Source organism: Hippichthys cyanospilos, chromosome 18 (genome assembly GCF_059441005.1).
Source record: "Hippichthys cyanospilos isolate Australia breed blue-spotted pipefish chromosome 18, RoL_Hcya_1.0, whole genome shotgun sequence".
NCBI lineage: Eukaryota > Metazoa > Chordata > Actinopteri > Syngnathiformes > Syngnathidae > Hippichthys > Hippichthys cyanospilos.
Window position 1 is genome coordinate 733,131 of NC_142386.1, and position 26,605 is coordinate 759,735.

Consider the following 26,605-nt stretch of genomic DNA (forward strand, 5'->3'; position numbering starts at 1 on the left):
CCAAATTGCCCACGGAACAAGTTCAACTGTAAAAATATGTGCAGATTCTAACTTTTGAAGAACATGTTTACAGATGAACACCATGAGTAAGCAGGTTTTATTTTTTCTTGTCGATGCTAATTGCACGTCAAGAGCAGGAGTAGCTCGGGAAGGTAAAATCCATTTCAACAAATAGTGGTGAGTAGTGCGGGAGCGAGCGCACCACAAGTCGTTCAAGTGTGTGAAAGAGGCAGCCAGCAAATGTGTGCATTGAGAGTATGATGAATCTAGGACAGCCACTGACTCCAGGCTGACAAGGCGAGGTAAGAGCGCGTGTGCGTGTGTGCGCGCGCGTCTGTCGCGATGGGACAACGTCCAATTGGTCGCCACATACTTTACGAAGAAAACAAGACAAATCCAAAAATTGGCGTATACTGTAACCGCGTCATCTGTGACCCATGAGTAGGATTTGCTCTTGAATATTTGATATATTTATATTAACATTTTTTGTCCAAATGGAAGGTCTAGAGATTGTAGAAACTAAATGAATTAAGTACTAAAGTAATTGATTACTGTATATAATCAAGTAGTCAAGTAATTGATTACTTTAGGTAATCTTAGTAATTGATTTTAAACTGAACAATGACATTAAATAGGGTTAGGGTTAGTAAGTACTAAAGTCATCAATTAGTACTAAAGACATCAATTACTTCAGATACCAAAATACTAAATTCCGAAGGTACTAAACTAACTTTTGTGCTTAACCCGTCTCTTAAAAATGTGTCTTTGGGATTCAATGAGTTCATTTCAAAACTTTTTTTTTTATATATATTTCTGCCGCTCCACATAAGATGTATTTGTAAGAAAATCAGCAAAAAGTAACTGTTAGAAAACTACATTTCCTCTGCAAGGAAGCTTGAGAATATATGAATATATTTTTCGAATTTTTTTCATATTGTCTTCTTGTTTTTTTTTCTATTTTGGTCACGAAAAGAAAAGGATGAGTGGAATCTTTTACAAAATGTTCCGCAATGTAAAAAAAGTTGGAAATAACTAGCTTTCTTCATCTGTTTTACGTGAGATCAATATTCTCATGCGATGTCCAAGGTCCAGCAAATGTAATAACATTTTCATGAGGATCAATTAGTTTCATTGCAGTTTTTCTCGAATGTTTTTTGTTTTTTCCCTCTAAACTAATCTGGCTCTCAAGAGAACGCGTAGGATTATATTCGGCAACAACAACAAAAATGTCAATCTTGCGCACTCTGGCGCAACTCGTAAGTTTCTGTTCCAATTTCAAGTGACAGAGTCTTTGCCGAGGTCTGCGATTTCCACTCTAGCCAGAGTGAGTTCCATTCTATTTTCCAATATATGACCGCCAGGCAAGACTGGGAATTGGGAAACGCTCCAATAAAACATGTCTCGTTACGTTCCAAGAAAAAAAAAAAAAAAAGTGTGGGCTCGCCCGCATTACTTTCATCCAGGAAATGAACTGTGACATGTTTTCTCTCGAAGAGCATCAAAACAGTCAACAAGCCGATCATTCTGCGCAAAAAAGGGAAAAAAAACCCTCTGAGGAGCTATAAACCAGGGGAGGTTTTTTTTTTTTTCCTGGGGGGGCTGTTTTTTTAGGGTGGCGGGACCATACTTAATCCCAAGATTAGGATGTTTTTGTTTTTCGGCCGACATTTAAATCTTTAATTAGAAAAAATAGTGGAGTTTTTTTTAAACCAAACTTGACATTTTATGATAAACATTAATTTTGAATGGAAAAATGGAGGGGGGGTGGCAACATTACCAAATGAATGAATGAAAATGGTAGGTTTCACACAATCAGGATTCGTGGGGCCAATCACAATCACTGATCAGTGAATTTAAAAATAACTAAAAAAATGATCTCCAAGCCAATCGCAAGCTGGCTCAATATATCCAATAAAGTAATTTGTTTATTTACTTCATATACTACATATATATTGTCCATAGCGCATACATAAAAATAATGTATGATTTTGTAATGACTTTTCGGTGCATGCTAACTCTTTGCTAACTCCTAGCTAATGTTTTTTTGTTGTTGGCAGTTGTCACATTTCATTTCTTGTTTCTTTTTTTAACGAGGTTTTTGCGGGGGTCACTACCCAGATGTAGCGTAGCTCTGGACACATCCCCGCACCACCATTACCGGCATAAAATCAGCTTCATAGATGCTATGCATTGTGTTCAAAACATGTATCAGGAAGTCGGTGTTTGTCATAGTTTTATTTTTCCCACCTGGGCAGCACTGATTTATTGAAATTGAACCTGTGTTTTTTTTTGTTTGTTTTGTTTTTTAAGAGCGCACAGGTAAATTCCGGCAGAATGCCATGAAATTGCGTCAAAGCCGTAAAGTTTCCCGCACTTCAACTTTACGGTAAGAAGTTCCCGGCAGATGTGCCATGAGAGACGCGCTATAGAAAATGAGGGATTTGCTGTCAGCCGCCCGATGCTCCCCGTGTGAACATTCCGGCCTCCTGAGCCTTTGCTTTTTGGCTTTTCTGGAAATGTATTTATAGTTTCTCCGCGCCGTGCAGCCGCCCGATGATGTTTCTAAACTGTCAGGGAACTTTTTCGCCGTGCGCTGTATTTTGATGGCCAAACCTTGCGCCAACTAGCCTCCATCAAACGGTTCCGTTTCGTAAAGTACGCATGGTTTTAACCTTCCCGACGCCACCAAAATATGTAAAAACATGAACTAAAAGAAAACATTTTCTTTTCCGTTACTACACTGTTCATGTATGAGGCATTTTTCTTCCACGAGAAAAATTGCAATTTTCCCAAATCTATTTTGATTTATTTGGATGTTTTTAATGAAAATTCAATTTAGTTTAGCAGCTTTGTTAAACCGCCCAAACAAAATGTTATTTTATTTTATCTCTGAGAGAGGATTTAGCTGGTTTTTTTTTATATCAGCTTTTAATAAACTACTACAAGCAGCTGGCATCTTCAGTCAAAATGTTGCATCCAAAAATAGCTAAGCAGACTCATAAACCCAACTTTGAAGAAATCATACCTTTTGCGGAATAAAAGGTGCTGTCCTGCCTTTGAGCAACAAAGGGGAAGAAAAAGTACATTTACAATACATGTTCTCACTAAAGGGAATAAACCGCCTCTGGGTTAGGTGGGTTAGGTGGGACTCTTCCAGAAATGCCAAAGTCGGACTTTTTCCCATGGAAATGGCGCACAGCCGTGACAAGCTCTTGCCAAACTTGATCCTTAAAGCCGGATCTTCAGTCGTGTTACAAGCGGAACGGTGGTTTCTTTCAGCGTCAATCTGAGTCAGTTCCACCAAAAGGCTCCCAAAATCACAACCATTAATCTCCATCGGTATGGCCTCGCGGTCTAACGAATGCAAAATGTCCCCGCCGCCCGGGCTTCCATTGTCCAGATATGGCGTAACCAAGCAGCAAATTGCACATAGCGCGGCGACCGCTTCCAACACGACGGGCGCACGAAAGCATGGCAGGCGTTCGAGTGTGGACAAAGTCTACCTGACGGAGGCGCGTCGGCTAAATGAAAGCGCTTCCCGGAGGGGGCGCCTTTAATTCAATCGACCGGCTATTGTTGGTAGCTTGCTAATCAGCGGCTGCGATTTAAAGCAATCATGAGCAGACTCCAAGGCAGTCGTGACAGTACCTGCTAATTACGCGTCTCGTTGGATTCACTTTGCGCGCTTCTCGTCAAATTGCTTCACCCCCTTCCCGTTGTTATCCGTAGAGTAAGTAAATTGTTGTTTCGGGGGCTTCGGCGTATCGGAAAATTCAAACAGCCTGATGTTTTTTTGTCAAATCCTGCCCCCGAAGCCAGCTCGACATAACGTGCAATTAGGCTCATTTAGGTGTCCTTCAATAATCAATGGGTCCAATCATTTATCCTGTAGACTTTGTCTGAATGCAACTGGCCACACCTGGTTGACGGTTTAATGTGCTGTTAAAAAGTCAAGGTTTCAATAAGCGCTAATACTGCCTTTAACTGGTAATGAGAGCTTTTCTTTTTTGCTTAATCTAACAGAGGGCCGCTTAAACGGAGCAGAATCTGATTGGCTGCTTGCATAGTTAATACAGCCAGCAGCCTCTTTAAATAAATATATACATAGAAATTGCGGTTTGGTTTTGTTTTTTAACATGCTTGCATGCATTCTTGGCACACAAGCGGCATTGTGTAGGACGCGACACATTTGCCTGTCTGATTGCAAGCAAATTGTAAAATATCGAATCATCACTCATCCAAATTGTGAGCATTTCTACAATGCCGGCCGGTATTACCTAAAACGCCCATCAGGTTAAATTTAGCACAGGAAGGCTTCAAGACAAGGTGACTCCTATGATCATTAATTGTCACATTAGTTGTTAGAAGTGCACATGTTGAAACAAATTCCCCTGGGTGTTTTTTTGAAAGTGATGAAGTAGTACTTAGGAAAACAAAGAAAGTTAAATAACAGATAAAATGGTCGTGGCTCCAAGCTCAAACGGGTAAAAAAAAAATCTGTCACTTCCCGTCTATGAAAGTCTCCGGTGTCCGTTTGAAATGCCCAAGCTTGCGGAAAAAAATATACTTGGTTGCCTCAGATCGAAGGTATTAATAATCCCGCCCCAACGGGAATTTTTTTTTTCCCCCTACTGATCTACAAACGCCTGAGTAGGTAATAAGTGAATATTGATAGCTGTAAAATTTATTTGAACGGATGAAACGAAATATGTCAGATCTAAAGTTATACGCTAAAAATTAAAGTGGCTTTTTTAGAGTCTCCTAGCGGCAAGTGAACGCAACAATTTATAGTTGATTGAAGCTCATTAATGCAATTAGCCTTATCTAAAACAAAATGAATAACATCCTGTTTAATTTCGGGCATGGGTCCTTGATATATATATATTTTTTTTATGAGTCCTGTTGAGATGTCATCAATTTTGGACTACTTTATCAAACTAGTGTCGGGGAATAATTTTCAACCCAATGACATTTTCTCCAGGGCACACAAACTAGCAAAGTTTGTATTTTCCGGGCATGTCGGTAGCGTACGCTAAGGTGTATCTGCGGCTAAAATCCGCTCCAGCGACAACAATAATAAAAAATAAGCGAGGGTAAGTCCAAACAGTGTACTGTAATACCTACTTATAGTGGATTAACAAGCAGATGGCAGCGCAGCCGAGCGGCGGGCCGACAGCGTGCGGATCACATGTCGCCGGCGCTCCAACTACAGAGCCTAAACCCGCGATTTAATGAATGGATGAACAAAATGTTACTTGATGTCCTTGAACGCATCCGTGTCAACTTTGCTAAATCGGCCCGGTCTCCGGGATACATTTACGCATTTTCATGCGGAACGTTTTGGATTTTATTGGGTTTTGTGAAATTGGTGCTGAAAGCAAAAACTTCGTCTCATTAAGCAAAAGTTTGAAATATGCCACCGGCCAAATGTCTCCAAGGGTTAGCGAATGATCAATATTTGAATCTTCTTGATTGACATTTGAGGTATCGCTGTCAGACTGCGATCTGACGAGGAGTGACGTCCCCGACAACCGTACCTGATGAATTCCAACATCTCCCAGATAAGAAAAGGCCCTCGGGGAGGTCATTAAGAGCCGGCGAACAGAAATCCATGACCGCCGATTAGCCCTCATTACTCATGATAGCGTAATATCCCAGCGTTTGCGGGGCGAAGGTGCTACATCCATAAATTAAAGTTCGCAGTCAAAACAATGACGGCGACGACTAATCGATAAGCGCCCGGATGTCGCGGTGGAAAGCATCCGGCCTAGCATCTCATTAAGGCGCCAAGATGCGGGCGGAATGCCGATGAGGAACGACCTGCCGCGCTGACACGTTTCCCCGCAAAGTCGGTGCCGCCGGCACGCGGACCCCATCTGGAGACATCCCGCCGCCGGAAACCCACCGGCAAAAACGGCGAGCGGCAGCTGGAGCCGGCGCTCCTTGGCATAAATGTCCGCTCGCGCGGCGGTCGTCGGCTAGTGGCGCGCCGGCCTAATGGGAAATTACAGCTGTGACCGGCTATGGAAAAAGGATTTTGATTTGGCCATTAGCCGAGCGTCCCCTTTGGACGTATGTGTTGCATTAGCTCGCAGATGATGTAAACCACCTGTCCACCATTTGATGATGAACAAAAACCTTGTTGTCCGATGATTACCTGGCAAATGCTTACTGGGTGACCGCTTTGACTTTGAAACAGAATCTGATTTGCATGTTTACAGATGGAGGGCTAGACTTACAGTTTGGGGTGCGGGCATCAAAAGCAGATTTTGTGTTGACTTCAAATCTATTCCCGCATTTTAGATTTTTATTAAAATAATTATATAAATATAGATAGATGTATATACAAATATAAAAAAGGGTCTAAAGTTGAACAAATTAGACACTGATGGCACGTTTTCAAAGCTTTTAAATGCTTTAAATGCGTTGCACCGGTTAAGGGGCACTTGGCTGAAAATATATTTCGCAGGGGGTACATCCTGAGAAAAAAATTGAGAACCACTGATTTCAAGGATTTGATGACTTGTTTTTGTTTAGTGAAAGACATCACCTCACCTCATATTGTTTCCTTGGTACAAAGGTATAAAAGTGAATAATAATAATGATAATAATAATAATGATAAAAATCGTCCGAATGCAACCAATTCATCGGCGAGGCCTTACTTCATAACAACGGCGTTTCTCCAAATAACAAAGTTGATTAAATCCGAGATGACACCATTGGCCCGGGACCAGTACGGACCACTCCGGGTTGACAAATATGCGAGCGACATCTGGGGAAACAGTAAGTGGAGCAGCCTTTTAATCCTCATTAAAGCGCCGTAGTCGCCATGAGTTCACTTGGCCGTCGCACCCGGGAAAAGCGCCGCGCGCTCGCGCGCTCGCTCGCTCGCTCGCTCGGTGAAAAACGACTTGTTCAACGCGGCGCCGACGAGCCTTGCGCTCCCCGGTTTGCTCCTTTGATTTCCCTGGGGCGAAGCGGGGAGGGCACAGCGGTCTTGTTTGAGTGACTCGCATCTCCCGTTATTCATTCTGGATAACGCTCTCTTGCCTCTGACGGCCGTCGAATCTTCTCCCGACAGCAAGGTGAGGCGAGGATGGATTATAAAAAAGCACATTTTGATGAGTGAAGCCTCAATACATGTAAATGAATGATCACGCGCGAGACGAGCGCCTAAAACTTGTCTATAGTAGGCCGTGAATGGGAAAAAAAGGAAGGTTTTAATAAAGCGCCTTCACCGAGCTAAGTCATGATGGGGCGTCTTCAAAAGGGGACATACTATGGCAATTTGCCTGTTTAATTGCTTGGATACCTCAAGTTGGGTCTCCGGAGCCTACGCGCACCCATCAAGTGTGAAATTAAACAAGCAAGTCAATCTTTTTTACAACGCGGTTGTTGGTGACTCCAGCCAGGACAGTCTCAAAGTCACTAAAAATATTACAGCGCCATTATTTCAATTTTTAAAAAAATTGTCTGTAGTCACCTTAAAAAAAAAAAAAAAAACCTTTTCAATTTGGGGAATTAAATTGAAAACAGGCTTACATAAGATGAAAGACGTCAGTTACCAAAATAAAAAATCCCCCCCCAAAAATGTTGTCACCAGTCCCGTTAGGAAAAAATCTTTCCACACGGGAATCATGCTTACACTTGTCGGAGTAAAAATGGTCTCCGACTCCAGCTAAAAGGAGCCCGAGAGCCACTAATAGATTTGACACAATTGCTAGCACTGTGGAGAATTCCCTTCTGAAAGGCAATTTGAGCGAACCCCGCAGTGGAGGAAGTGGGAGGGCACTGGCCAATTTCCATCCTGCCCCCCGGCCGTCGTCGGCCACCCGCCTCCCAGTTAGCCAACCGAGGAGCGACGGACAATACGGACGGCTAAGTTAGTATCTCACGCTAATCACAAGCTAGCCACTGACTCCATTTCAAACTCTGCGCTTTCAGACAGCTTCCGCGACAGCGGGGGAGTTGGCACCGGGCACTCGGGGTGTTAACAGACTGGCTGATTTGAACGCCGTGCCGCTAATTAATTAGGAAGCCCCGGAAAGCGCGGCGGGGGGCAACGCGAGACCACCGGTGGCGCATACGCCACATAATGTCGATCGACATAATGACGACGGTGGGTGTCTAGTCTTTCATATTTGACACCCTCCAGCGCGCGCAGAAGTTCCCTCGTAATGACTGTGGCAACAAAGCAAGATGAGCTTGTGCGAGCAGGATGACGCAGCAGGAGTGCACATCATCACATATTTACATTTCCGTTACAGCTGCTCCGTATTAGGATGTCAAATCAAACACCTTACCCAAAGACACTTTTTTTTTTTTTTTTACTCTTTTTCTTTCTTACTCAAATGGTTTTGGAGTTACGACGTTTGGCTTTCATTTTTCTTTGCTAAAATTTGGGACCATTTTTGGAGGCCACCGTCTTTTGTTTTAAGCTAGGTGCGGATCTGCTAATTGCTATATGTACAAAGCTAACATATTTGCCTAAAACAGTCTTTCTCAAAATATTGGGATTGGTATTACCCCAGAAAATCATCTTTGCGTTTGCCGTGTGAAGTGTAATTGCACGTGCACAGCACCAGGTGGTGCTATCATTGTCAAAATCTGCGCGGGGGTGATCGACTTTTTAAATTACCGCCAAAAGCATGTTTTCTAAATCATATAAATGATTAATGTGAGTTAGAAAACAATGGGCACCATGTTTTATTCTTTTTCCTTCAGGTTGAAATCTTTAACTTATTGGTGCTCCTGTGTTCATGTTCCAGATCAACTTACATGTATTATTAGACATTGCTGTAATATTTTTTTAACATCAAACTTGGTCAAAAATGTTTCTAGTTTATATAAGGACTGAGATTTTTTTTGTACTTTGATGCAAGTTATTTTATTGAGCTTCAGACTAACCTGTAACCTTTATAAACCCTCTAAAAAGAAACAGTAGCCTTTTGCTTTTTTATTCTTTCATTAATGTTGTATATATATATATATATATATATATATGTTTTTGTTTTTTTTAAATAATGATCATATTAACTTGTATTATTATTTACCTGTTTACAGTTGGGTAAGGGTTTGTGAAATGTTTTCGCTTTCTGGGGGGGCTTTCCAAAAATAATTGTGAGCACTGGCCTAAAATGATAAGCTAGCACACGTTTACCAAAAAAATAAAAATTAAAAAACCCACAAAAGGCAAATGCTGAAGCGCACATACGCCGCGTTTTACTGTACTTCCAATGTTTGCAAACATGGAGCAGGGGTGCTGCAGGGGGTTCTCCTGCCTTTTCACCTCGAGCTTGTTCGGCTACAAGTAACCGGCCGAGCGTGAAATCACATTCACAGGAACATTGCTTTTTTTTTAAAAAACTAATGCCAAGGAGATGCACACGCCACAAAACAAAGTGAAGAACTAGTTGAACTCAAGTGGAAGACTTGAGGCTTCGCTTGAGTGAGCAGTCTGTATGGAAGATAGATATGGACAAAAATGCTAACTTCCACACTTTTCTTGTTAAAGTATAGTGACATGGAAAAGCCAGGCGCCCTATGTTACAGACATCGCTATTTAAAAGGTTTATTGCAGGAAAAGAAAAATGTTTTAAGGACAAATTAGTAAAAAGACAAGTCATCTTAATAATAAAAAAAGAAGAAAATGTTTTTCACAAAAATCTCTTTTGCAGCAAATATAAACGTTTGGATGTCAAACGTTTGGATGTCAAAAAAAATGTAAATGAAGGGGAGCAAAAAGCGGTAGTGAAGAGAGGGGAATATTGGCAGCGTCGCTCACCCTCCCGCAGACTGCGCCTTCAGCCGCAATCACGGGCATGAAAGATGCATGATGTACGAGCATATGCCGCGACGAGCCCCCCTCCCCCCCCGAGGCCAATCAGACACGATTTGGAAATGTGACGTGCGTGCCGCAGACGGGCCGGGGAAACATCAGATGGGGTCGATTCTTCCCCAACCTCAATCTGGCTTTGCCCTCGTAGTGGCGGCGCGGAAGCCAAGCGTTCCCGGGAGGGCGCTCCAACTTTGATTTGATAAATGCGCGGCTTTGGCATTGCCTCGCAACCTTTCATCGGGGGTATTTATAGGCGGAAGGATGACGTCGCGTCCCGCCGCCCGCTCCGTTGACGCTCGGCGCTCCTTTACGTTTTCTCAACCTTATTCGGGACTGGGAACCTAGGGCCTGAAAAAATAGGCGTACCGGATATGTTTTTGTCCGTTTGGGTCATTTCAAATTAGCAGGCAGATTTCTCCCTGCGAAAGGATGCAACGATGAACGTTTTGCTTCATGATGAAATTCCTTTTCACCAACCATTGTCAATTCAGGGCACTAAAAAATACTAAGCAGGTTTGTGCGACCGCAGCATACCGCTATTTTATTACGCATGACGCAAAAAGAGTGAAAAGGTACATTCAAGGAAAAACATCAAAATATGAGTCTCCTCCCCAAAAACCTGAACAGGCTTGTTTTATTCTTCATTTGTCTTTTTTCCCAGCCAGCAATGGCTCATTTGACACCACGCCACCTGCATCATAACAGGGTTTTGGAGTGGACATCTGGTGTTAATGACTAATTACAGCAATGATGCCCCCCATCATCGGTCAGAGATATTAGCCTGCATTTTGGCAGCCGTCGCGGGTTGAGGGAGCGGGTGGAACAGATGATTGGGTGTTTTGACGAGCGCGCTCGTGCTGCGCGGAAATTCGCGCCGTGTTTCTCGCATATTTGATAACATCGTTTGGAACGGCAAAGCGATTAAATTAGGGAACACTTGGGAGACGCTGTTTGTATCGACTGCCCTTCTGAGTGCCTCGGGGCGTCTCGCTAGCGCGTCCGTGGGAAGGAGCTTTCTTCGAGCCATGACGATTTAATTCAAATATTTGGCACGGGCGCCGAATTAATACCGCAATCCCCCAATTATAAGACACATTCAATCCATATTCCTTCATTTTAGGGGTCAAGTTCTATGCTACTTTGTATAAGATCCACCAACACTTTGGCAACAATGTAAAAACTAAAGTCAAACAGAATGAATTTCATTTTTGTCAACTTTTATTTTATTATCCTGTTCTTGTTCAAATCCTAAGTTATATATTTGTTGCATGTTGAGTGTGTTTCAGATTTCCCGCATGCTGAGCCGTCAGTAAAGGCCTCGCCAATGTAACTTTGAAAGCGCTCGAAGCAGCGTCTTGAGTTCATTTTACCATAAATACTCGAAGGCGCGCAGCAGCCGGGTTTCAGACCACATTTAATAAAAGAGTCAAATGGAATAGCTTTCCGTGTTCCTTTGTGTCTCTGTGTTCATTTGAATTCATCCTGTCCGTTTTAGTCATAGTCCTGTGTGAGAACAAGGTTGGACTCGTACGGTGGTTCAGTCTGCTCGTTTCTTTTACTGAATATCATGTCAATTTTCCTTTAATGGTGTTGAAGAAAAAAAACGACCGTTACTGTTCTTTCGGCCTTCTTTTTGAAAAAAAAAGTGCGCGTAATACTTGGGGAGTTTCGGTAAGTTGTTAAGTCTTCATTTCGCGTCTCGCGTGACGGAAAACGAAGCCAACTGTTTTGGTTCAGGCCAAATGTTGATATATTTAGCAAAGTCTTTTTGGGGTCGGCCATCTAACAAGCAGCAAAAACTTTGTAGGTCTTTGTAGTACGTGGCAACAGATTGCAAAAAGACCTTCATAATAATTAATATGCAAATAAAACCGCCCTCATGTTTCATCTCAAGCCTTTTGGATAACGGTTAACCTTTTTACTTGGAAATTCGGTCCAATTCAAAGCGTCGGATTTTCCGAATTAGACTAATGAAGTTGACGATGAAACGCGGGAAACGTTGCGCATTTAGGCCAAAGCCCCACCACCACCAAAGCACCCCATTGCATATCCCCAGAGATCGCTATGACTAATTCATCATTATAAGCCTTTTTACGCTCGGCACTCAGAAGTGGCGTGCGCGATCGCCGGCTACAAAGGAATGCGGAACAATTTCATTCCGAGTTCAAACGAGTTGAGATTTAAGCAATCTGTTTTCCGTTCACGTGGGAATGAGTCATTTTTGTGTGTGGGTGGATAGATGAGAAATAATTAACTAGCTAAACTTGTAAGAAAACAGCCAATCAGGATCCAGACGTTAGACACTCCCAACTAGGAGTACTGTGTGTACTTCCCCACCTCGGGTTAAAATGAAAGGACCACTATCAAGTAAATTCAATTTTCGGTTAGGGCAATGTTTCTTAAATCGTAGGGCGGGCCCCCCTGGGGGTTGGGGGGTTGATGCCAGGGTGGGCGCGGATGACCCCAGGGAAAAGGCTTTGTTTTTGTCCTGTGGCGTATTCACAAAATAATAAGAAATTTCATCTTTTTTTTTGTTTCAGGCACTTTGATGCACTTGGTAACTTTTTTCAGTTTTAGACTAAGCTGTAGCAAGGCTGTAAAAGGTGATTAACAGTTGCTGATAGCTTTGCTTTTTTTCTTTTGTTAATTTTAAAAAGGACACAGGTTTAGGTATACTTACACAATTTTTATAGATAATAAATAACTAATAAAATAAGAAAGTAAATTGTCAGTGTGTTAAAGATGATGCATAATCATATGCAGTCCATACCTAAAATTAACTGCGGAAGGTTTAAAGTGACAACATGTAAGATATATACAGTTTTTCATTAAAAATGAATATATTAAATTATGATCAATTTAAAAAACTTGCAAATAAATGCGTTCTTCACGACTAACAGTATGTTTCAAATATAACCGTAGGTCTAGTTATCATTAAATGATATCACATGGGGGGTGACACTCGCCATGGGCGTCCTGGCTACGGACAGCCGGAGGAGGAGTGTGTATTGCTGCATTTACCGTAATGCCCCTAAAGCTCCACGGGCGCATGCCAAAAATCACACATACTTCTTTTAAAGTAGCACCGTACGGACTTTTCGGAGAAAAATGCAAAATTAGATGTTTTGTGAGATAATTATGCAATGAATTTTTGGTTTCGTGACAAAAAGTTTTCAAAAGAAAAGTCGAAAGCGCTGCAGAAATTTGCAGTTGACTGATTCTTCTTGTACCGCTAGAGGTAGCCGGCGTAGCGCACGTTGAGAATCACGGCCTTAAATCAATCCTGCTCAAAAGGCTGAGCAACTTGATGCAAATTCCCACGTCGGACTTTTTCCCCCTGCAATTAATCACGCTCCAAGAGAAGGAGGGGGCAGCGCTACTCGAAAGGGGAAATAAGACATTCCCTCTCCCGAGGCAGAAAAGCAAGTCGAATCTATCTGCGGGAGCTTGATAGGGTTTTAATCAATCGCAATGACTCTGTGATTACTTGGCCGGAAGCTGAGATTTGAGCTCTCCAAAACAAACGTCGCCACGCGCACGGCGGACCTTCTCAAACAAGCCCTCGGCCGGAGCCGTTTCAAGGCGTCGTCGCCCGTTCGGAGCTCGCGGATATAAAAACGTGTCCATGTATCGCCGGAAGATCTGGGGGCCGAAGCATGCGCGAGTAATGAACCCCGAGACCTGCAATTTGGGTTGGTGCGAGGCTGGCAATTTGGGGCTTTAGATAATGACGGAGAAGCATTTCCATTGTGAAAGCGGACTGATAACAAAGCCGACGTTGGGGAAGAAGACGCGCCCGATTGCTCCCAAATATCCACCGCTTAAATGTTTACTGTCACCACACAGATGCTGTCCGTTTGCCCATCTATGCCGTTATGTGCCAGCGTTGAAGTGGGGAACAAGCCAAGTTATGACTTCTTCATATGCAACATGCTCTCTTTGTTTTATGTTTGACAGTAAATTTCAACTGCGAGTGACAATAAAGCGCTTGAAGGCGCTTATTTGATGAATTGTTTACTATCTGCCAGCTCGTAGTGAGGTTGAGTTGCGTGGAGTTCACCGGCACCATGCTGTCCTCGTTAGAGGTGGGCCTTGAAAAAAAAACAACTATTTGATTCACCAAACAATAAAGATTCTCGTTTAATACAATTCAGAATTTATATAAAATGCTCCAAAAACTTGTGTAACTACTAAAGGTGTGCCAACAAAAATCATAAAAGAACCAAGATTCTCATTTTTTACGACTCAGATACATTATAAATGAAAAAAAAAGCACTTCTGATTCTGATTCTGATTGTCTGAGCTGACATTTTATTTTCTTAATTTTATATATTTATTGTTTTTATTGATTTTGGCCATACTTCCATGTTTCCAACTGTACACATTGACCCAATTTGGCTTATTTTTGAGCAAACTGTTTTAAAGTGCTTGCAGTAAATGTGTTTTAAAAGTCAAGTCGATCATGTATATCGCCGCAAGATGCCGGGGCAAAAATGTCGAGGAGCTAGCAGCCGGTCAAATCCCGGGTTAAAGAAAGCGGAGCGATGTCAGCTGGAGAAGCTATTCCAGCAAGGTGGGATTCCTTCTCTCTCAAAGCCAACGCGGCCTAATAAAAGGAATCGATTCAAATGGGCTCGGGGGGAAGAGAGAGGACATTTTCATAGAAGGCGCAACCGCTGGTAAAAACGGAGCTCCCGGCCAAGTGGGCCCAGAAAATTGGACTTGTATTATGGCAGAACAAGCGGCCCCAACAATATTTACAAAGCTGCCTCCAGCCATTTATGAAGAATCTGTATTTTTCTGGATTGCAAACAAAATGCTATCAAAATGGGTGAGCGTGTTTTCGTTGGAGGATTTCATTAATTAGCATCAATGATTTCAAGATGAATTTCCGTTTGACACAGTTAGAATATTTGAAATCAATGCGCTGCTGGCTCCAACAGGATGTATCAGGAACACACACACCCAAAAAAAAAAAACAAAAACGTTTAGGGCTCAATTTAGCGTCTTTTCGGGTAATTACTTTTTTCTAAGCTTCCGATTGGCCAAAGTGACGGCGGCGTTACGGGCTGCTTCGCCTTAACCTCAACAATATTTTTATGTCCGGTGAAGTGCGGCTGTGGGGTTGCTTTGATCCCAGAAAAACAACCACGGATGGGTGAAGAAACGGCCTTGGAGACTGTGCCCTCCTCCGTGCATAATTCCATTAAAAAAAAAACAAAATCAAATCAACAAAAAAGCACGGCGATAACACTGCAGAGCCATGTGTTGGAGGATCAAGTAATAAGAGCAAGGGAGACAGGAGAATAGCCAAACGTGCGCTTATTTCCATACGAAAGCTGCTTGTAAATTTAATGAGAGGAGCCTCCATGACACAGCGGAGGTAGAAAAGGCAGGCACCCGCTTCACGTGTTAAGTCGTCATCCCGGCTTTCAAATTCACATTGTTGGATTCTCTGCGTTCGGCGAAAGCTGATTCAAGTTCGGGCTAATGTTGGCCTTGATCTGTTTCAATATTTTGCTCCTGAGTTTAATCAAGCTTGAGAGTGAACGCAAGCTATTCCGAGTTGAATGGTAGCCAATCGTAGAGAATGTTAAGCGCGCTCAATTTCCATGCATTGTCATTCCCCATCGCAGAGGCTTTGAAAAAGTTCCCTATTGTCGGCGGCGCAAGAAAGACGCTTGGAATTAAACGCGACGAGACCAGGAGAGGAAAAAAGACAAAGGGATGGATGGGCGGGGGCTTGCGCTTGTCATTTTGTACAAAACACGTTGAGTGGAAGTTGGGTGAGTCGGCCTAATTTGTGAAGCTTTTGTTTCCGCGTGTTGCGATCACTACGGGCGAGACTGGAAAGGTGATTTCCGGGGATGGGCGTACTCCGGGATGCATCATTTATCGCTTTTACTTTCAGCGACAACCTGGGCAAAATGTAATGTGAAAATGAAAAAGCGCCCTTGATTCTAATCTTGATTCGTTTGCGGAAAAAAAGATATGCGCGACGGCCAATATCAAGGACCGCAAGATCAATATTGTGGTACAACGATCAGGCTGGGGGGAAAAAAAAAAAAAAAAACTCAACCATCCATCAATTTTCTATTGCATTACCCTAACCCTTATCGTCACAGGTTTGCTGGTGCCTATCCCAGCTGACTTCGGGCATTAAGAACTTGGAGAGGCAAACAACCATTCGCGCACCCAATCACATCTAAGGACAAATTATTATGTCCGACACACCTGCCATGCATGTTTTTGGAGTGTGGGAGGAAGCCGTAGAGAACCCACGCAGGCACGGGGAGAACACGCAAACTCCACACAGGGAGACCGTAGTCTTCTGGATTTGAACTCAGGTCCATTAACTGTGAGGCGAGACGCCAAGAAAAGTCAACCAAGTCGGGTCAATTGACTTTAAAAATAGTTTGAGTAAAAACATTTACTGATTCAGTAATACAGTCATATTAGCACATGGAACGTGATCAAATACAGGAAAAAACTTCCCCCCAAAAAAACCTACGGCCATCTTATCCAAGAAGATAACCCGTCGATACAAACAATTTATAATTGCTCGGTTTTAGGAGTTCAAATTTAAACCAAAGAGTTAGTGATTGAAAGTTATCGATCTCATAGTGGCTAACAGGCAGCTTGAATCACAAATGTAAACATTGATTCAAGAAAAGTATGAAGTCTAAGGTGTAGCAAAAAAGAAAAGATGATTCAGATTCAGAAGTCAAAATTCAGAACAGACGGGAATTCCGACCTCCGTTTTCGTCTGTTTCCGAAAAACACTTCAAGACGACCATGTTTTTGATGGGACAAAGTGCGTATGTGGGCCGGTTGTCGCTCAAGACGCCATCAAAGTGCTAAATTTTGCTCCGCGTCAACCTGGTTTGACAAAAGCTGTTAAGCTGGCAGCCGCTTAACAGCTATGACGCTACGTGCGTGTCAAACTCAAAAGAAAGAAGCACTTTAGTCCTTTCCGCACAATAGCAGCAATCGTCCTAATGGTGTATGATTGGAGGTCGCGAGTGCCAATTCTCTCGCGCGGTTCTTCAAAATGGCCAACTTCGTGTTCGCTTCGAATTTCCCGGAGACTTTTTCATGCCAGACACGCCCACCCCATTTTGCATTCGTCAGTGAAACTGCTGCCGGGCGGATCGTTTGTTTTGTTTTGTTTTTTTACAGGAGATGTTACTGAGTGGCTCTTAGGGTGTTGATGATGGGGAAAATTGAAATTGCATTTCAAATATATACATTTTCACAGCGTTTTCAAACGATTTCTTCCTTTTCAGGCACCCAAAGAGTCAATTGATTTGTGCCTCAATGGAAGAAATTCCCTGGTCGTAATCGGTCCGAAGGACAAGCTCAGAAATTCGCAGACAAGAAAACGGCCCTGATTCAGTGGACTCGCGGTGTATTTAGTCGACATCTGCTAAAGTGGCCTTGGAGGCTTGTTTTTTTTTTTTGTTTGTTTGTTTTTTCTTGAGAGCCTTCAACGAGATGGTCACTATTTGTTTCCTACATTTGCGCTTTAATAGGAGATGTGTTTCATTAGCAGTGAAAAGAAGCTTTTAGCAAGCACTTGGATTAAGTGTCAGGTGCGACACATCCCATCCAAGCCTTCCGGAGCGCGGAAAAGGCAAGCGCCATTTAAGTTTGATGGTTTTTGTGCCTTTTGAAGCGCGGTTCAAGGATATGTTGCATTTTGGCCAGAAAATAAAGCTGAAATTCAGTAGTTTATTTAAGTCATTCAATGCCAGGGGCGTATTTTGATTTTTTTTTTTTTTTTTTTTTAAGATTCCGGACATTATATCCCAGATACTTAAGGATTAAATCGATATTTAAGTACATTAAGGGCATGAATTTCCATATACTTAAGTATTAAATGTATATTTAAGTTTCTGGGATTGAGTGTCTGGACGTAAAAATACATCCCTGGCAGTGCGTAAGTTAATATGGTGAATACAGCGTTGGTTCTCAAAGGAGGGAACGAGATGAAGGTAGTCCAGGGGTTATTTTTTAGAGTTTCAATGGGTATCATCAAACGTAATTTAATGTTTTGTTTTGTTTTTATAATGCCGTGACAGGAACGGAACAGTTTTCTTTTCAAATTAAGAGTAAATAAACTGGAACACGAAGCAACTCATTGCTTTGTTGAATGAAATTTGCCTAGATATACCACTACAAATGTCATTCTGAAATTTAACAAATTAGTAATGAATAACGGCACGCTTTTTTAAGTACTTTTCCCCCCATTCAAAAATGCTGGTTAGGGTATGAAAAATGTGAGTGCGCAAATACATTTGTGCATCAGAAAAACGTCAAAATGGCAACTATAAGTGCCTTTACTTGAGTGGCGCAATCGCTGCCGCGCTGTACGTGGTATTTGGCCTGTTGTTTCGCCCCAAAACAAAAAAAAAGAAGTTGAACTCTGAGCGAGGCGACAATTTTGCAAATGGCTATTTAATTATAGCTTTAGACATTTGCCGATTGTGATGCTTTGAGGTTTGTAAGCCGGCAGCGTTCTAGCTTTGCCTGCCTCATTATGCGAAAAATACTTTACATCCGCCCACCCACTTGAGGCTGGCTTTAGGCATTTACCGATGAGTGTTTTTTTTATAGCGGCGATGGGTAGTAGCAAGCTGGTAAAAAGAAAAAAAAACATATTTCAAAGTACAATAAATCCTTGCTATTAAACATCCGCTTGATCCAAGTCATCAGCTGCCCTCTTAAAGGAATGTTTTGAAGCCTTTCGGCGCCACGGTAAAATATTCCGTTTTCTTATCGCTCGTGTAACAAAACCTGTACAGTATGAAAGATGATCTTTGTTTTGCATTCATGTCATTTTCATATATTTTGTGTCAGTGGAGAGTGAGAAGCAATCAAAGAGAGCGTGTGAACAGCATCGGGTAAATTGTCTCACACGGGGTAAAACGTAGACCAAACGTGGACGGAACCACTGCTAAAATTTGCCCCGTACTGAAAGTACATTCAGATGCGGAATTGTGGCCTAGTGATTCATATGCAGACCCGCAGTCTTCTCTTTAGTTGATTTTTAGCCACTTGTCGGAAATTTCGAAACGCGTGAAAAAGTCTAAAGGACCTCACGACCCAAATTGAACAGGGTCAGCCATTTTGCCAACACACGGACGTTTGTGTCCCCGTGCTCGATATTGAAGTGAAAGTTGATCAGCAGCCGTTTTGGGGCGGTTCCAGGACGGGGAAAAAGTTTAGCTAGCGCCAACTTGGAAAAACTCCACTTTCATAACGACGGGCGAGAAAGGCTCTCATAGACCAATGTCCAAAAACCAACAGTATAGCAGCCTTTTTTGGTTTGAAGCAGCCATCTTGTATTTCAACTCCGACGAGAGAGTTTGAATTCGTCATTGGAAACGAGCCCGGATCGGCGGCGGGTAAGCCGGGCGACTAAATCGCCAGGCCGCTCGCGCGCTTTCCCGACGTCTTCATGGACGAAATGTCAAGCGACATCAGCGCTGTTGAAATTTGTATTCCGCCCGGCTCGCCGGGAGGAATTAAAAAGGGGGCCACCTTGGCTTTAACCTTTTGCACACATGTGCCAGGAGATGATAACTTATTTAACACGCTGATGTATGGGACTTGTCGTGACGCGCGAACGGCGCAATTAGACATACGGCCATTAAATCGGCGTGACACCCGAGGAAGGAAAAAGAGAGAGCGCCATGACAGAAATGTCCTTGGAGGGGCCACTCGTGTTAAAGAAAGGACGACTGATAGCGCATTTCAAAACAAAGCGTCCACCGCTTCAGTCAAGAACAAACTGATTGTTAAGAATAAGCATTTCTGACAAACGCCTCACGCAAAATCCTTCCCTTTTTTTTTTTGAGGTTTTGGAGTTTTTGTATTGCTTTGTAAAATGTTATTTTCCGATTGGCTTGTGACATGAACTGAAACTACCACTTTAGTTGATTATTTTCACAATTATTCAACCTAACAGAAATGTAAAACTTTCGTTTTTATCCCAAATTCAAAGCAGAACATACCTTTAAATTGGCTGTGCACAGTAAAAATAGAATTGCAATTCAGCTCTTGTTTTGATAAGCAAAATGGTTTATTGTTATTTTACAAAGTACCGTATTTTCCGCACTATAAGGCGCACCGGATTATAAGGCGCACCCTCAATTAATGACATATTTGAAAACGTTTTCCCTCAATTAATGACATATTTGAATACTTTTTCAATCACAATATAGTAATACTCAAAGTAATAAGAATAATAACTCAAATAATAACTCTAAACTCTCAATAGTAAGTTAACTCAGTAAATCTGAGCAACCTTGTTCCACTGTAAACAGGTCAAGCTTGCTATATCACTTCATCCCCCATCTACAATCTCAATGTTGAGCCATATATAAGGCGCACCTGATTATAAGGCACACCATCAGCTTTTTAAAAAAAATTAAGGCTTTTAGGTGCGCCTTATAGTGCGGAAAATATGGTAATCTTTTATTTTGATTGAAAATATATGAAAAAATGGAAATTTCCAGCAGTTTTAATGCATTGATTATCAAAAACATTGAACACTTTATTACATCATCGATTAGTTCTTGATTAGTCGATCTAATTCTAATTCTAATTCTAAACTGGAGTGAAAATCAACCAAAGAATCTGTGAATGACAGTTCTTTACTATTTGCTTAAACGCAGCTTTCAAGAATTTGAACTTAGCGTGCCAACTACATTCAACCCAGTAAATTGAATATATTAAGACGCCAAAACAGCACGCACTCCAACGACGCTTCCGAATGGACGCCATTGAATCGGGTCCGGGAAAAGGTCGCTGTCCTTTCAGTCCGCCTGGGCAAAGCACGGGCTGGGATGTCTCGCCGAGCACACTCGGGCTAAGTGCTTGACAAAAGCTTCTTTTCAATGCCGATGAAAGACATTACTCTGTCGAATTCTATAGAAAAACTAGAGAGCAAATAGCGGCGGAACGATGGCGCCCGAAGCGTCTCAAGAAGAACTCAGCCTGCGAGGCCGCTTGACCGATTTACGATACGTGGCGCCAATTAGCCCGTTCCGTCGAGCTCCAGTTCACCCGGCAAATACCAACGCCCGATTTCGAGATCCATTCCAGAAGGTTTCTGCTCAAATTCCATCGCCGTGTAAATACTCTAAATTGGAAAGTCTCAACTGTGAAGTAAGAACATGTTAGCGAAAGCCAAAATTGAAGCTGATATTGTGTGGAATCATATGACCAAGTTACAGGGTCAATGAAGTTCTTCTTATTGCCAGTGTTAGAGATATAGTGCTACAACTAAGAATTGTTTGAACAATTGATCATACCTTGCACAAAATAAAGCAATATATTTTTGATGATTGGCCTACTTGTTTGGTCTGTGGCATGCATGCAAGCCAACAGGCTAGAATATTGATAAACGTTTTTGAAATTAAAAGCAGATGTCTGATGTTTGCAAATGTCTTTTTCAGCACGGTGCCCATTAGTCTGCTTTCGGAGAGCAAATAAATGCGAGATCATTTCCACTAGCAGGGCTGTTCAAACTTTTTCCTCTGAGAGTCATCAACAGAAAAAAACAAAAATATAGGACCCATTTTTTTTTTATATATACACTTTTGCGGAGCACTTTTGAGAATCATTGACTTACTCTGAGGAGCAAATTTCTAATTTTGCAAGGCTTTTTTTTGTGTTTTTTTAATTCCAGGGTCCTCACGCAATGGATGATTGACAATTATTATGATAATTATTACAGTATTTAATGTTTACAATATGAATAGCCTTTTTTGTGTGTTTTTGAAATGTCCAATTGCATTTGAGTGCGCAATATGTCTTATCCTTATTTCAGCAGTAAGCAGAGATTTGGATGTGCGAATTTAGGAATTTACGGCCGAAATAATAATCACTATTATTTTGGTCAATATTGAAATCAGGATTATTCGTCATGTTTCGTCAAACATGACTATTTATTGCCCTTTTTGAAACGAGCAGTATATAAACAAGGCTTCAAGGCTTGATCATTACAAATAATAATAAACTAAAATAAATCAAGTCAATTGTGCAGCCCTATATGAATCTAATTGAAAGGCAACCTGCGTGAGGCGCAAAGTTCAAATTTTCCACAGCAAACAGAGATGCGAAGCCACCTGTTAGGAGCCTTTAGTCATTTTAGCGCAAAGTTGCGGATGTCAGGCTGCAAATGGTCCCTGGGTGCAAGTTTGGAAACCTCTGGTTTAGAGGCTTCAATTCTGAGGATTTTAGGTCTACAATCAATGATCAAAATGTATTCTAAATGAATTTGATTACGGATCGCTTGGGGTGAATATGGCACCTCTCTATTCAATTGTTCATTTTCAGAGCCGTAGTATGCAATTTGATTTGATTTTCATGTGACTTTAAATGTTTAACAATGCCCCCCGCTATGTGCTCCCATTGGGAGACACGGCATCAAGGAGACCACTCCAAAAGCTGACTTCTCTGCCTTCAACAAAATAAAGTTCACATAAAAGCAAAGCATTTTTTTCGATAAATCAGCCGATAGTGGCATGTGTAGCTCCCCGAAAAACAGGGCGACCGATCTTAGAACCAACTGAAAAAGTTGTTAGCCCCAGAACAAGGGAAAGTAGAAAGCCCTGTATTTTTTTTTTTGTGTCAAAGAAATAAATTTGAGATTCTCACTATCTATCTTGCTCAGTATGTTAATATATTTGCGCGTGTTCATTTGCATGACGCTAACAAGCAAATCTCCCTTTTTTGGGGGTCAAGGTCATCAAGCATGTCAAGCGACCCCGAACGCCTGCCCCCACTGTGGAGAAAAATATTCAATGGACTTGGAAAATATGCAAGAGGAAATACTAAGATGTTTCATTTTTCTTTTTCCTGCTGGGAGTTTGAGGGGATATTCAAATCGAGAAAAGTCCTTTGCTCTGCTTGTTTTAGTCCAGATCAAAAGCTGACTATTTTTTTTCCTTCACTTGTGGATTTGTGAAGCCCTTTGAGACTTGTGATTGACAGCTATATCTTTATTTTAAGGTATCGCGTTCTTAACGGGGCAGCAGATACCGGCCGGCGATACTTAAGACAAAGAGGAAAAAAAAGTCCAAGTAATCTTGTTTTTTTCAAGTGAAATATAAATGTTGTAACTTTTGTGGAACAAACACAGGAAACTATGAGGCAGTTGGACACGAGCCAAAACCTTGACGCCGATTATTCCTGACAGCGGTGGCGCGGTTGTTCAGCAAGGTGGCGCTAACAACACTGACCACGATGTCCCGATCAGCCAGTGCGCATGTGTGTGTGTGTGTGTGTGTGTGTGCGTGTAGGCAGCAAGACAGCGACTGTTGAGGAGAGAGTGTTTTTTTTTTTGTGCGCACGTAGGCGTTTCTTTTGTGCGGTAATGAAATTGAGGCAAGAAAATGAGTAAGACAGAGGGGCGATTGTGAAGCCATGCCTGAATGGGAGCACACTGCGCAGCGGATACACAAAACGCAAACCGCATTATGCAGCCAATTATACGGGGAGAGGCGAGGAGGCAGGGGAGCCGCGTTTGGAATCGCATTTGTGCCATAAAAGAATCAAAGCCAGTGGGTTCAAACTCCAAAATATCTGGGTCCCAAGAAAACTTTTTCAAAGGGCAAAACCAAACTTTTTGGGTCAAACCCATTTTTTCCAAGCGGAGATTGCTGTTGATGACACTCCGTCTCATTTCTCACATTTGGATTTTCGGTTCCGGGGGTTTCTCGCTTCTGTCCTCTCGTTTCCTGTCTCGGACTTCCGAGTTCAAAAATCGCGCGTGTATACCTATACCGCACTTGACATATGTTTAGACCTCTCACCTATAAAAACCTTGACGTGTCAGTACCTTTGACCCTATTCCACACTTGACATGTGTCTAGGGTATACCCCAGACCTTCACCGATATTAACAACTGTGTGTATACCTATGAAACGAGACCATTTTTTACATTCGTCTGTACCTCTTACCTCCACTAATTTTGACGTGCCTATATCTCTAAACATATACCACACTTGACGTCACTCTATACCTGTAGCGTTTGTGCCACTGTTTGTACCTCTTTACAATACTTGTCTTGACATTTGCTTCTATATCTCTGATCCTATACCGACCGTGACATCTGTCTATACCTCTTGGCTATAGCAGCGAACACCTGTGTGTATACCACTAAACGTATATTACCTAAAGGCTGTCTATACCCTCACCTACACTAATCTTGACATGTGTGTCTATATCTTTGAACCTACACCTTGATACCTGCGTGTATACCTGTGAACCTATACCAACCTCAACATCTGTCTATCCTATAGCAATCTTAAAATGTGTGTATACCTTCTACCTATACCAGACTTGACATCTGTATATATCGCTTACCTATACCAATCTTGTCTGAACCACGCAGTCAATATTTTTTGATCCACACTGAAATATCTTTGTGCAGCCATTGGCGTATGTGGGACAAATTGTGAGGATTATCTCTTGTATAAAAGGGACCAAGACTGTAGAAAATCAAAACAGGGATATTGATACAATGATACAGTTTTCACATAACACCGCCAGTGTTTATCCAACGTATGTGCTTGGTGTCATCGAATAGTTTCCCCACTCCATCAAAAAAAAAGTATTACAGCATAAGCAACGTGTCTATCTCCCAGAGTGACCAATCGGAGGAACAGCAGCTACCTCTGCAGCTGCACAAATTTGGCACTGTCACTTTTGTATGCAACACTATTGTGATTCCCACAGGAAGGGGGGGGGGGGGGGGGGGGGGGGGGGGGCAGTGTGTGTGTGTGTGTGTGTGGGGGGGGGGGGGGGGGGGGGGGGACTCACCACATGAAAGCGCCTCCACCACCATGTAGACGACGAGCGTCCGCGTACAATCCCGTGCACTTGACATGGTCGAATTTCCAGCGGCTCGATGTTTTAATCCCGGAATGAGTTGCTTTCTTTCAGACGGAGAGATGGATGGTTCTGGTCGAAGCGGGGGGGTTGGGAGGGGAGAGAGGGGGGGTTGTAGGCTCCGCCGGCCGGAGCCCCGCCGATGTGCGTCCACTCCCGGACAAAACAGAGCGTTCGCGGCCCCCCCTCTGGAAGTTCCACAGCGACACCCCAAAAATCATAAATCGCACAGAAAATGTCGTCTACCACGCCGAAGACGGCCTTGAAGAAATTAAAAGGGGGTGAAATTGTCCAAATAAAAAAATGGTCCTTGGAGCGGGTGTATCCGCACCACGGTGACCGACCTGTCACTCACTCTTCCCGGGTTTCCTCCGAGGAAGGATGCTGGGCTTTAAATGCATATTGAGGAGGGAAAAAAAAAGCTGGCAGGTGTTGACTGATTCACTGTCGTGGCTCGTTGTCCGGCGGGAAAGAAGAGGAGTCAAGTGCGGCGACTTTATTCCTCCGCTTATCCCCGTTTTACTTTGGGGCTGTGGAGGCGGACGGCGCGGAGCATCGTCGCGGTCACCGGAGTCCCATCAAGTCCCGGCGGTTCTTTCATGGAACGAACGGCCTTTTTGCTCATGGACACCCGGACTGGTGGTCGTCTGGCCGAGCCGTCCTTACGCAGATGAACCGGCGGTTCCGCGTCCAAGTGCTCTCAAAGTGAACGTGCTCACCTTACTGACAAGACAGCTGCTTTCGAGTCGCCAAGACGCCAAAGTTGTCGCGCGACGTGTTTCCGGCTAGCCCTGTCAAAATAAAACTCAATCCAATGTGAGACTTTTTCAAACTCTCTTCAGAACTTTTACAAATTTGGTGATACAGCGAGTTACAACAATATCGTAACTAAAGGTTTTGTCATTTTTGCAGTGATTTGAAGGTGTTATTATCATGTTTCATGGACTATGTTTTGGAATTTGGTCTGCTGGAAAAACTGTTACGAATTTGTATTCCTTCCAAGAAAAAAAGACATATCAGAGTTCTTGTCTTATGAAAGTCATATTTTTTCCAAAATGCAGACTAAAATAAAGTCAAAGTTAATGAAGAAAGTCATGTTTAAACTGAGTACTTTTAACACTTTTTTCGTCATATGTCTGTAACATTCGTAAAAAAAAAACACAATGATACTTTTCCTTTTTTTTGTTGTCTAATACTGAGAATTGTACCCTAATTCAAAAAACCACACAGACATTGGGGAAGAGGTTTGCTCTTATTTTATAAACCAGACGTGCACGTTCCGGAATTTCACATATTAGGCACGGTGAAATTGAAGACGTCTCGGAGACGCTCTACCCAAAAGTAAAAGGAAAAAAATCAATCCCGTGAGTGGTGTGCACAAACCAGCTAATCTTGTCCTTTATTGAATGAACGTGGTGAGCCCACTATTGATGAAAGACGCATTGATTGATTGGAGCTGTGCCACGAATATTTTTAATAATGAATGCATTGCACTCCTGTAGTACTGATGAAATTATTTTTTTTTTCTTTTCACTTTTTTGATCTAGGGTCAATTTAGTCAAATAACTGCAATTAAAGAGGTTAACGCTGAGGCTAACGGCTATCCAGCTGTGATGTACACGTGTAAAAGGAAGTTGACTGCATCTTAAATGAGTTTAAGATTAACAATTAAAATTTGAGTCTGAATTTAATCTTAAAACAAGAGTAAACTACGTAGCAGTCAGACTCCCACCCCCAAACAGAAACGACAAAATAAAGTCAACCAAATTTTTAAAACTTTTCATTTGGGATTTTGAAAAACAAACAAACAAACAAAAAAAACACGTATGTCCAAAAAGTCCAAGTAAAATTGTCCGCTTTTGTTG

General features: G+C 42.3%; 1 protein-coding gene across 1 annotated transcript in view; it reads right to left on the reverse strand.

Annotated features, from left to right (window-relative positions):
• tmem132e (transmembrane protein 132E) overlaps nucleotides 1-25,449 on the reverse strand; it is a 190,020-nt gene extending 164,571 nt beyond the window's left edge. Inside the window, exon 1 of the mRNA XM_088441046.1 lies at nucleotides 24,672-25,449. Coding sequence (XP_088297172.1) covers nucleotides 24,672-24,738 — 67 coding nt within the window. The 5' untranslated portion in view covers nucleotides 24,739-25,449. The remainder of the gene's footprint in view (nucleotides 1-24,671) is intronic.
• Nucleotides 25,450-26,605: the final 1,156 nt, after the last annotated feature.